This window comes from Aquarana catesbeiana, linkage group LG05 (assembly GCF_042186555.1).
Source record: "Aquarana catesbeiana isolate 2022-GZ linkage group LG05, ASM4218655v1, whole genome shotgun sequence".
Classification (NCBI taxonomy): Eukaryota; Metazoa; Chordata; class Amphibia; order Anura; family Ranidae; genus Aquarana; species Aquarana catesbeiana.
In genome coordinates, this window is record NC_133328.1 from 635,829,504 (window position 1) to 635,842,373 (window position 12,870).

Below are 12,870 nucleotides of genomic sequence, written 5' to 3' on the forward strand. Positions count from 1 at the left end.
TCATGCAAATTTGTGCCACTTGTGCTCCCCCTCCAGGTCTGCACTCACCAAAAATTCTTGACCCCCTTTTTACTCCAGGCTGCAGACGTGATCTCCTACAGATGATTTAGCACTGTGCAATAATCTGTGCAAAAATTGCAAAAAATTGCGACTGTGCAAAAAAAAAAAAAAAAACCCGCTAAAGATGCTGTGCAAAATTGTTAAGTGCAAGTATGAGCTTGTGTTCAAATAAATTAATACCAATGAATGCTCATGGCGCTGTGCAAAATACAAATATGAATCTGTGCACATAAGATGATTTCAGTGCTAAAAAAATATATAAATATCAATAATAAATTCCTATGCATATGCAATATATCATTGAGATGAGGGATCCCCTGAGGAAGTCACGTGGTGTGACGTAATGCATAGGAAGTGACCAGACCACACGAGAACTGGATGTGATGTAAGAAGCACCTGTAACGCCGTCCAAATAACAGATCTGCTGTTTTTTCACTACTCTGTTGTAAGTTTCCACTTGGCTTTTAAATAAATCAATCAGTTTATACATTCTACACTATGGGAGATTCTTCTTTATCCCCTGTACATATCCGTGCAAATATGAGCTTGTGCTCAAATATCAATGAACGCTCATGGCGCTGTGCAAAATACAAATATGAATCTGTGCACATAAGATGATTTCAGTGCTAAAAAATTATATAAATATCAATAATAAAATTCCTATGTATATGCAATATATCAATGACACACATGTAATTTATATAGATGAATGTAGCAATAATCCGTGTAATCTCTCTTTATCACACTGTTGACACAACAAATAGTGGTGCTGCAATAGTTCATGAAGTGAAGATAAATAAAGTCTATGATAAAACAAAGTGCAGACAGTGCTTCAATAAGTGCTCTTCAATAAAATCGCCGGTGTGTCACTCTTCGTGTGTATCACTCAGTGTTCACTAGACTCTTACCTCCATATGGATAGTGAAAAGCAGTGGAGATGGGTGTAGCTGGAGACCTTTCCAAGATGTTGTGATGGTAGATGGCCCTCTTCAGGTATTGTATATTAGATGGTGGCTCCGGCTTAGTCCATACGGGCGTTCATTCCCAACGGATATGTACAGGGGATAAAGCACAATCTCCTCTAGTGTAGAATGTATAAACTGATTGATTTATTTAAAAGCCGAGTGGAAACTTAAAACAGAGTAGTGAAAAAACAGCAGATCTGTAATTTGGATGGTGCTACAGGTGCCTCTTACAACACTTCCGGTTCTCGTGTGGTCCGGTCACTTCCTATGCATTACGTCACACCACGTGACTTCCTCAGGGGATCCCTCATCTCATCGATATATTGCATATGCATAGGAATTTATTATTGATATTTATATAATTTTTGTAGCACTGAAATCATCTTATGTGCACAGATTCATATTTGTATTTTGCACAGCGTCATGAGCGTTCATTGGTATTGATTTATTTGAACACAAGCTCATATTTGCACTTAGCAATTTTGCACAGCATCTTTAGCGTTTTTTTTTTCTTTTGCACAGTCGTATTTTTTAGCAATTTTTGCACAGATTATTGCACAGTGCTAAATCCTCTATTTATAATATTAAGTTGCGCTGATCACTTTATTTATTTTATACCAATTTAGTACACTCATACACTTTAGATCTAGCTGCAATTTATCAGAGTACTATATTATACATTCACTTTGATAGCGCAAAGGACCTTACTTACATTTATTAGTGATCTCCTACAGGCTCCCACTTGAATCTTCTCTCTCCCTCCTCCTCTCAAAACGACCATGTGGGACAAATTAAGAGAGGCAACTGTTAAACCGTTTTTTTATTAGCATAAACCATTAAACATACAATTATAAAAATCTAGGGCAGTGGGGCTTTAAGAAAGGATGCTTCACGGACCGGATATGACTCGAACAGGAGGTGACGTAGATGGCTCCGTCCAACACGTTTCATTGTAATGACAGATCAGCGTCATCAGGAGCATTCTGGACAGAGCTTTCTTAAAGCTCCATTGCCCTTGATTTTTGTAAGTGTATTTTGAATGGTTTATTGTGAAAAAAAGGTTTAACACTATGGAGAGTTGCCTCTCTTAATCTGTCCCACATGGTCCTATTGAGAGGAGGACAGAGAAGATTTAAGTGGGAGCCTGAAAGAGATCGTGTCTGCAGCCTGGAGCAAAAAGGTGTTGCGCCCCCCCCAAGCACTTTTGACTCTTGGAGATAAGGAGGTCAACAATTTTTGGTGAGTGCAGATCTGAAGGGGGAGCATGAGTGGCACAGATTTGCATGAAGAGAGCACTTTTTTCCCCCTGCATGTTTATAAGGATCTGGTGATTAAGAGACGGTGTATGGACTGTTGGCACGTTATTTAATATATTTGGTGAGGAAGGTATTTTATAACACCTATGTAGATATAGTCTTATGAAGCACTTTCCTTTAGGATTCATTGATATTTGTGAAGCATTATTCTTGTGCCTATAGTTTAAATAGGTGTTTATATATGCATCCTATATATGGGAGGTGTTTTGTAGTACTATTTACATTTTTCACTTGTCATTTCACAGAAGTTGGGGTTTTTGGGATATGTATACCACAGTACCCTTGGGGTACAAGAGGGGAGGTGTATTGTAGTTCTTTCTTCTGCCAATGACAGTCACACTGAGGCTCTTTCACAGGTGTGTGCTGGATCTCCCTCCCCTGCCACGTTTAAAATCTCTTGGCGTCAGGAAAACATGTCAGACGTGGCTCATGGAGATAAAAGGGGCAGGAGAGAAAAATGACATAGTGCTCTGAATTGAGACAAGTAAACACTATAGAGAGATGTTCTGTTCATATTTGACTTCCAAGGTTTACATCCGCTTTAAATAATGGGTTAAGCTGCTACATATCATTAGAAAATCTCACTGAGGCATGAGATGGGGCTCCTCTGTAAGCCTGTTCCCACAGCTGGAGAATTCCTGTCATTGTTGACCTGGCTTTCCATTTCTTTTAACTATGACAGCTCAGCCAAAGGTATGGCTCGATATTCACCATCTGGAAACTGACGGAGCCTGTGGTGGTCCTCTGTGGTTATGAGACAGTGAAGGATGCACTGCTGAAGCACGCTGAGGAGTTCAGTGGCCGCCCAATTATTCCCACGCTGTACATCCCTACCAAAGGATACGGTAAGCTTGTCTGGACACCTCTCAGTACACTATTCTGTACTACTCCTCCTGGACCTCTTTGCTGCCTTTGACACAGTGGACTACCCCCTCTTCCTCAAACTCCACTCCTTTTGGTCTTCATGACAGTACTCTTTGCTAGATCTCAACCTACCTATCCCACCGCACCTTTAGTGCCACTTACAACTCTACTTCCTCCTCTACTATTTCTTTCTCTGTCAGGGTCCCCCAAGCTTCTGTTCTTGGACCTCTCCTATTGTCAATCTACACCTCCTCCCTGGGTCAGTTGATTGCCTCCCATGGCTTTTACTACCACTTCTATGCCATTGACACCCAACTCTATCTCTCTACCCCTCAGCATACTTCATCGGTCTCCCCACGCATCACCAACTTACTAACAGGCATATCGGTCTGGATGTCACACCACTTCCTCAAACTCAATCTATTCAAAACCAAGCTCATGATATTTCCTCCCCCGTGTGCCACTTCCCCTGATTTCTCTGTCAAAATCAATGGCTCAAATATCAAACCGTCCTAGCATGCCAAGGTCCTAGGTGTAATCCTGGACTCTGAAAAGTGTATTGTAGGGAGCTGTGAGAATGCCATCATCCCAAGACCGGAAGCGGAGCGGACCCGCCAATTCCACAGCATCAGCATCTAAAGGGGGCTGAAGCGGAGGACACGGCATTCAGCATACAAGGGCTCATCCTTTCTACCCCCCCAGTGGCATTGCCTCTCTGGTCCTTTGGGGACATCTCGCTATTCCCACTCCAACTTTGGGGCGCATACAGGCGGCAACTTACCTCTTGATTTTATATTCCTTTTGGGCTTAGATTCTTGTGATGCTGGCCTTTACGACTTGGTCAGTACATATGCAGATGCCTATATTATACTTACCTTTGACTGTATATATGTATGTACATGATGAATTTATTAGTATTATCTATGTTTTACAATATGTAAGCATCTCCAAAGAAGAGTGAAAAATTCTGAATTCTTGAAACGCATCAGAAGTCTCACACCTCCTTTTATGTATTATTGTAGCACCCTGATGTTTAGGCAGCGTGGCTATTAAATTTATCTGCCAAGTGATAGTTGCCTTGGCCAATTGATAGGTCAATTGATTTCACCCTAATTCTGGAATTGCTGCACTTATCTCTTCTGTCACTAGATTGCCGGGTACCTGGTGACAGTAGATAAGACAAGAGCATTGCAAGGACAGATTAGTAATGAATGGGGTGCCTCAGCCAATGGACAGGGATTTTCTTGGGTCCCTTGGCCTGCTGGGAGAACCTATTTATTTGGGTGGAGTCAGGTGATCTGGGTTCTGTGCCACCTGGACGGCTGTCTGGGTGGAGGTGTGTTGTAATGGGTTGCTAGGCCATAAGCCTTGGGCCTATTCTGGGGACATCTGGCTGCTAGGCTGTCTGAGGGCCTATCCAGAAGCAAGAGAGCAGCACAGGGTTGGGACTGCGGCTTGCAGTCCAACCAGAAGTAACGGTTCCGCTGGCCGGGGAACCAGTTGTGGTCAGAGGTAGAAGGAAAGCTGTCGCCACTAAGGGACCAACCACCTTGTTACCGGGGACCACTGTGAGTAAGTTGAGGACAGTACCAGAGCAGGCTTCTCGCCAGCCGGGGACGGTGAAGAAGTGGGAAAACTTCAGCAAGTGCCAAGTCAGGGACCCAGCAGGACAGCAGAGGTGACGCCTGTGAAGTGCCAAGCCAGGGACCTAACGTGTCAGCAAGGGTGAAGCTTGAAGAGTATCTGAGTGCCAAGCCAGGAACCCAGCAGTGAAGCGCGGGTGACACTTGAGGAAGATACTGAGTGCTAGATTGGAAGAGCTCAGGGGATCCAGTGGCAGTGGATCAGTAAGTCTAGTGAAAGACTGAGGGCTCAGTGGAAGTGACGTTCTACAATAGGAGATTGTAGAAGAAGTGAAAGTTCATTGCAACCTGTTAGAAACTGTTACAAGATTTTTGCCATAGGAGACAGCATTCCTACACATGCTGATGCGGTGTCTGGCTAGATACCTTTCACTGCATGGCTGTCTACCTATAGAAGTCTCCAAATCTGCCAATTAACATTGCATCTACCTAAGGGTGTCCTGCCCCCAACCCTCTCTTCCACAGTTCTGTTTAAGAGACAATAAATCTCTTTGCATTCAAGGAGTGTCTGGTGCCCATCAATCTACCTTGCATTACACCCACCATGCCTTGTAACCCACTCTACACAGAAGGATGTCAGCTATCCCTAACTCTGGAGGTCACCATTAGGCCTAGAGAGGCCCGGGACTTTGCTACATTATATTCAGATCCTTCTGGATAATTCATGTTGCCTAAGTTTACATGCATCTAAGCTTTATTTTCCCTTTTGCAATGATTTTATCATGTTTTCAAAAAAAAATTTATATCTTTTTTTTAAATTGTGACCTTTTGGTCCTTTTGTCCGTATTGCCCATAATAGTACCATACCTCCTGGAGGGTTTTCCTTTTTCTAATCCTAGACTCTAAACTTTCCTTTCGGCCCCACATCCAATCACTTTCCAAAGCTTGCCGCCTCAACCTTGTGTAACATCTCCAAAATACGCCCCTTCCTAACCAATGACACTGCAAAGCTTCTAATCCAGTGGTCATCAACTCCTGTCCTCAGGGCCCACTAACAGGCCAGGTTTTATGTATTACCTTGGGGGAGATGCAGACTAGAATACTGCAATCACTGAGCAGCAAATGATATCACCTGTGATGTATTTCAGTTATCTTGCAAACCTGGCCTGTTAGTGGGCCCTGAGGGCAGGGTTGATGACCACTGCTCTAATCCACTCCCTTGTTATCTCTCGCCTCAGCTACTGCAACTCCCTCCTCATTGGTTTACCTTTAAATAGGCTATTCCCCCTTCAGTCCATCATGATTTCTGCTGCCAGACTCATCTACCTTACAAACCCCTCTCAGCCAATCCCCCCATAGGCTGCCACTTGCCAAACAAATTAAATTCAAGATACTACTTAACCACTTCCCGCCCGCCCTATGGCAGATTGACGTCCGGGAAGTGGTTCTGTTATCCTGACTGGACGTCATATGACGTCCAGCAGGATAACATGCCGCCGCGCGCCCACGGGGGCGCGCATCGCGGCGATCGGTGTGTCAGTCTGACACACCGCTACACCGATCCTGGTAAAGAGCCTCCGGCGGAGGCTCTTTACCACGTGATCAGCCGTGTCCAATCACGGCTGATCACGCTGTCAATAGGTAGAGCCGTTGATCTGCTCTTCCTCACTCGCGTCTGACAGACGCGAGTAGAGGAGAGCCGATCGGCGGCTCTCCTGGCAGGGGGGGTCTGTGCTGATTGTTTATCAGTGCAGCCCCCCTCAGATCACCACACTGGACCACCAGGGATCGCCACTAGGACCACCAGGGAAGGGGCAACATGTGGATGGCCAGGTATGTACCCCATGGCCATCCACGTGTGCCCAATCTGTGCCAATCAGTGCCCACAAATGGGCACTGATTGGCACCATTATGTTGCAGTGATGCCCAGCAATGCCACCCTTAGGGGCATCACTGCAAATAACCAGTGTCATCAGTGCCAACCATCAGTGTCCATCGGTGCCACCTGTCAGTGCCCACCTATCAGTGCCCATCAGTGCCAACTATCAGTGCCACCCATAAGTAACCATCAATGCCGCCTATGAGTGCCCATCGGTGCCGCCTATGAGTGCCCATCAGTGCCTCATACCAGTGCCACCTATCAGTGCCCATCAGTGCCACCTATCAGTGCCGCCTATCAGTGCCCGTCAGTGCCACCTCATCAGTGCCACCTCATTGGTGCCACTTAATCGGTGCCCATCAGTGCCGCCGTATCAGTGCCCATCATTGAAGAAGAAAACGTACTTGTTTACAAAAAGTTTTAACAGAAACAAAGAAAAACGTGTTTTCACTAGCCTAGTCTCAAAATACCAACCTAAATTGTTTTCTTCATTCTTCCCAAGACCTCCTGCTCTTTAGCTCCCTTGTCACCTCCTCCCACGTCCGCCCCCAGGACTTCTCTAGAGTCTCTCCTATCTTCTGGAACTCCCTACCACTCTCTTACTCTGTCCACTTTCGGATCCCTGAACACTCATCTCTTCAGAGAAACCTATCTGGCCTAACAACTGTACATTTATTTTCTCCATGAGGCCATCCCCCACAGTTCTTACCTCTTGCATCTCTTAACCCTCCCTCTTAAATTGTAAGCTCTAAGGAGCAGGGCTCTCTGATTCCTACAGTATTAAATTGTAACTGTACGGTCTACCCTCATGTTTTAATATGCTGCGCAAACTGTTGGCTCTATATAACTCCTGTATAATATTATTATTATTAATCGATTCTGAGCATTTTCAAGGGTACTAGGCAAGGGATTGTCAAATAAAAAATATGGGCAGCTGGGCACTGCCAGGGGGGCATGCACCAATCCAAAAAATATAATTTTTTTTGCTGCTGCATGACATTTCCTAGATGCTTCATTCTGTTTATAGCAACCAGGGATTTCCTACATTATCCCGCATGAGGGTCTGACACTGATGTTAAGGGTGGACCCTACAAAAAAAAAATCAGTATTAGTTTGCCCATGAAATGTATAACAGACCCTTATCATGACAGTATAACTGTCCCCTTCGGCTTTGTAATGAACGCTCCCATGTAGATGGTGGCTTGGCATGCCTTATAGTTGGTGCTGTACTTTATAACTTCTGACAATTATTAATTTTGTTCCCCAGCCTTTACTGGCCCCCGATGGCGTCCTCTGCGCCGCTTCGCCATTTCCTCTCTGAGGAACGTCGGGATGGGGAAAAAGACCATGGAATTCCGCCTGCTGAAGGAGGCAACTTATCTCACCCAGGCAGTTGCTGAGATGGAAGGTAGGAGTAGACCTTTTTTAGTTATTAGGCAGTTTTACTATAAAGATTTCAAAGTTTAAAAAAAAAATAAAAAAAAATAAAATGAAGCTTGCATGTTCAGAAAACATAAAAGGGGTGCTAAATATTTACGACAATGGTCAACAAACTGTGGCCCATGGGCTGGATGCTGCCGTTTGCCTTTTATCTGGCCCTTGGGACACTATTCCTCTCACTGACACCAGCGAAGAGGCAATGTTCTTTATTCAAAATAAATACAATCAGCGCAAATAATACTAAATGATGAATACAAATCAATTACGTGTTGCACAGCCAGACACTGGACAGTGATTTCACATCACCAAAATGTTAAATTAAAATAAATGCAGAGTAGCGCAACTACTGAGGAAGCCCAATCACAGGCTAATGCGTTTTATGGAGGAGCCGAGCCTGTGACGTCACAACGGCATTGCGCCGTACATGGTGGTGAGTCGGCTGGAGGGATTCTTTTAGCGCTATTCATTTTGCTATCTTGTAAGAGTCATTTTATTGCGGGGTATTTTAATAAAGACATGAGAGTACACTATGTCTATGCCGTTTTGCCTTCTATGACATGTGAGTGGAATTGGAGGAGCGCTTCGGGCAGTCGACTGGTCGACTGGTCTATTGGGAATTGAGGAGGAGACCAGATTTATTTGGGTTGGAGTGTGATGAGCGTGCTGCTCATTGTGTTGAGGTGAGCAGGCATTCTATCTGGTGAAGGATATGCACTGCACATGAAGAGTGAAGGCACTCTGGGGGTTTTTTACTAAAGGCAACTCCACTTTGCACTGCAAGTGCACTTGGAAGTGCAGTTGCTGTAGATCCGAGGGGGACATGCAAGGAAAATTAAAAAAAAAACAGCATTTTAGCTTGCACATGATTGGATGATAAAATCAGCAGAGCTTCACCTCATTTCAGATCCACCCCTTAGATTTAGAGCAGGGTTCTCAAACTGGCGGCCCTCCAGCTGTTCCAGAACTACAAGTCCCATCATGCCTCTGGGAGTCATGCTTGTAACCGTCAGCCTTGCAATGCCTCATGGGAATTGTAGTGCTGCAACAGCTGGAGGGCCACCAGTTTGAGACCCCTGATTTAGAGCAACTACACTTCCAAGTGCACTTGCAGTGCAAAGTGGATTTGCCTTTCGTAAATAACCCCCTCTGTGTTTTTAATTATATTTTTCACAGTATTTTTTACCCTTCTTTTTGATTTTTTCCCCTTATTTCAGGAGAACCATTCAATCCGCTACTGATCCTGGCCAGTGCTGTTGGGAATATTAGCAGTTCAGTGCTGTTTGGAGAACATTTTGACTACAAAGACCCTAAATTACATGAGTTGATATCTCACACCTCCCGATACCTGAAGAATTTTTCATCCCCGTTTCATGCGGCAAGTTGACGTCTGCGATTGATCTGTCTTTCTGTATTCCACTCGCACCTTCAATTATGTGGCCACTGGAGGGAACCAGTAGTGCATGTTCCTAGATTTTCTTAACTTATACTTGGTTAAAAATGTCAGTGTTGTGCTTCCTGTATTGTATTTTATCACCATAATCGGTTAGGGAATTCAATGATTTGCTACCTTTTAGGAACTTCTGGTGCAAACAACAGTTATAACATTTTAAGGTTAACGGTAAGGTTTATGTCGCGTACACACGATCGGAAATTCGTCCAGCAAAAGACCGATGAGAGCTTTTGGTCGATAAATGCGACCGTGTGTATACTCCATTGGACTTTCGCTGGCCGAATTCCAACCAGCAAAAGATTGAGAGCAGGTTCTCAATTTTTCGGTCGGAAAAAGTTCCTATCCGAAAATGCGATCCTCTGTAGCAATTCCGACGCGCAAAATTCCTACGCATGCTCGGAAACAATTCGATGCATGCTCGGAAGCATTGAACTTAATTTTCTCGGCTCGTCGTAGTGTTGTACGTCACCACGTTCTTGATGGTCGAAAGTTCAGCGAACTTTTGTGTGACCATGTGTATGCAAGGCAAGCTTGAGCGGAATCCCGTCTGAAAAGCCATCATATCTTTTTCCGACCAAAATCCCGATTGTGTGTACGCGGCATCAGAGTTTTTGGATGGGGTTATAGTATACGTAAACCAGCATCTAATTTTCTGTGTGTGTATATGTAATATATGTATATGTGTAATATATATATGTATGTGTGTGTGTGTATATATAAAAAAAAAACCTTTTTCGGTGAGTTACTTGGAGGTCCTGCCTGTAACAACTCTTATGCCGCGTACACTCGCGTCGGACTTTCGGATGGGGAAATGTTCAATGTGAGCTTGTTGTCGGAAAGTCCGACCGTGTGTATGCTCCATCAAACATTTGCTGTCGGAATTTCCATCCATAAACGTTTGAGAGCAGGTTCTCAAATTTTCCGCCAACTTCACTTTTGTTGTCGGAAAGTCTGATCGTGTGTACACAAGTCCGTCGCACAAAAGCTCACGCATGCTCGGAATTAAGCAGAAGGAACCGCACTGGCTGTTGAACGTCCTTTTTCTCGGCTCGTCGTACGTCTTGTACGTCACCGCGTTCTCAAGTTCGGAATTTTTGGGCCAACATTTGTGTGACCGTGTGTATGCAAGACAAGTTTGAGCCAACATCCTTCGGAAAAAAAAAATCCACGTTTTTGTTGTAAGAAAGTCCGATTGTGTGTACGGGGCATAACTGTTGTAGGCTGACAGTGCACAGACACTGCTAGCAATTTGGTTGGCCATTGGGCTGCCTATCTGGTAGACCTGACGAGAGGTCCAATAGCCAACAGAAAGATCCTCATGCAGCAGGCTGACAACACTGCTACCAAATTAGAGGCAGCGACTTAGTAGTGTTGTCAGCCTACAACAGGAAGTGCTGTTACTTGCAGGACCTCCAAGTAAGAAACTTGGCACCTGATTTCATCAAAAAATATTTGTTTAAGGAAACTATATACTGTGAGCACTTACCCCCGAAGGAGCTGCTGGTATTTGATTGGGCTTGTACTCTGATTTATCACTACCCCCCAGTGACTTGACTCAATCCCCTTGACACAGCTGTAGTGTAGGTGTGAAACTAGAAACAGAGTGACCCCACAGTGTACAATATAGCAATAGTGTACCTTTACCTTTGTCTGGGTATCTATTGCTCCACCTGTGGTAAGAAAAAGGAACAACACTGCACACCAATTGCGATTTAATCAGATTGTGTCTTTTACTGAACTTGTATAAGGCAATAATTACAATGACTGTATTGCCGCACAAACGTGATGTGGCAGCACAATGAGTATCCACAACAACTTTAACATGCAAAGACTTCTTAAATAACCCCTGTGCGCGTGTCTCCAAGTGGGACCAATGCTCAGAGTGATAATGCCTTAACCATGGGCAACTTCCCACTTCCAGCACGCTGTAATCAACACAACAGTGCAAAGGTGTCCACACCAACTTTACAATTACTAGGGAGCTCTCCCTACTTGAGAATACAGTTGCGTTCTTATAGTGACTAAATGCAAGGCCTTGCAATAACGAACGTGGTCTTTAATCTTCTGTCTTCTGCTAGCTATTGTGTTGGGGTAATTGTAATCCAAAAGGGTTTAACAAGCAAAGAATGATAGAAAGTAAATGTTGAAATAGTTCTTGTGATGTAATACACTTATATCTAACTCTGGCGTAACAGCTTCTAATCCACAAAGTGTAAAATCTCCGTAGTGCATAGGCTTGAGGCCTGTTTGAACTCAGTCTAGTGTGAAAGAACAAGTTCTGCGGGACTACAGGTCCCAACAAGCTGTGGTATGAAACTACATGTGCAAAAAAAAAAGTGCTTCAAGAATTATGGGCGGCAGCCCTCTCACCAAACTAGGCCTGGGAAGATGGGAACCCTCTGCTCCGGTTGTCTCAATCCTGCTTTAAGCCAGCTCCGTCACGCTGCTTCTCTCTTGCAAGATGACCCGGACTCTCGGATGGCTCCGTCAAACGTCTCTGGATCCTCCCCAATTTCAGTGCCACAACTTACTGGGCACACAGATATCGAACAGACGTCGTTGATTGTTCCACTCCGCAGAACCTAAAGGCCGTGCTCTTCGGAAGGCCTCTCCACAGATCCTTGCAGGCAGGCCACGCGTCCCGAAGAGAACAAAAATGGCCGCATGTGGCCTGTTATATGTAGCGCTGGTATTTTTTAATACAGACGCTATGTGTAAAAATGTAGTTATCTGAAGCTGTAGTTTAACTCTCACTGCAATTATTGTAAATTCTGGTTCTGTTTCAGCTTGGCTGGTTGTGTGTTTTTCCCCTTGGCCTGGCGCCCTATCATTTCAGCCAAGGTTGGAAATTACAACAAGCTGGAAGTATTGAATGCCTACTTGATCAGAAACAGTCAGTGGGTGTGGTCTGCCTGCTGTGCATTCTGGGAAAGGGTACTTAAGGGACAGACCCCGTGACGGGAGAAAGTTCCGACCTGATGGCCCTCCTGACCTAAGGTGTGTTGCTGCCGTCAAGTTTGTCTCAGGGCTGGCTGGCCCGAGGCGTAGCTACTGAAGGTAGGCCCAAAAGCCTTGGGGCCTACCGATCCAGGGATGGTCCTGTGCTATCTTGCCTGCGGGAAGAAGCCAAGCGACTGGAGAATCCAGGTGAGGACTTTTCAGGAGAGGACTGCGTAGTAAGCCCGATGCCTCTAGAAGAGTCTGGAGTCTCAGTTGGAGGATGCATCCCGGGTCACATACCATACAGTACTGAAAGTTCGGAAGAAGGGAACTATTACTGTGTGATCAAGTCTTTGATATTGCAACAAGTCGC

General features: G+C 44.7%; 1 protein-coding gene across 4 annotated transcripts in view; it reads left to right on the forward strand.

Annotated features, from left to right (window-relative positions):
• The window catches only part of LOC141145580 (cytochrome P450 2C14-like), an 85,610-nt gene that overhangs the window by 35,824 nt on the left and 36,916 nt on the right, over positions 1–12,870 (forward strand). For 3 of the 4 annotated variants that reach the window (XM_073632404.1, XM_073632403.1, XM_073632405.1), the window contains exons 3-5: positions 3,024–3,186; positions 7,935–8,075; positions 9,322–9,482. In XM_073632404.1, coding sequence (XP_073488505.1) covers positions 3,024–3,186; positions 7,935–8,075; positions 9,322–9,482 — 465 coding nt within the window. Of the gene's footprint in view, positions 1–912; positions 1,054–3,023; positions 3,187–7,934; positions 8,076–9,321; positions 9,483–12,870 lie in introns of those variants that run through there. The other variant, XM_073632406.1, reaches the window with a different exon arrangement.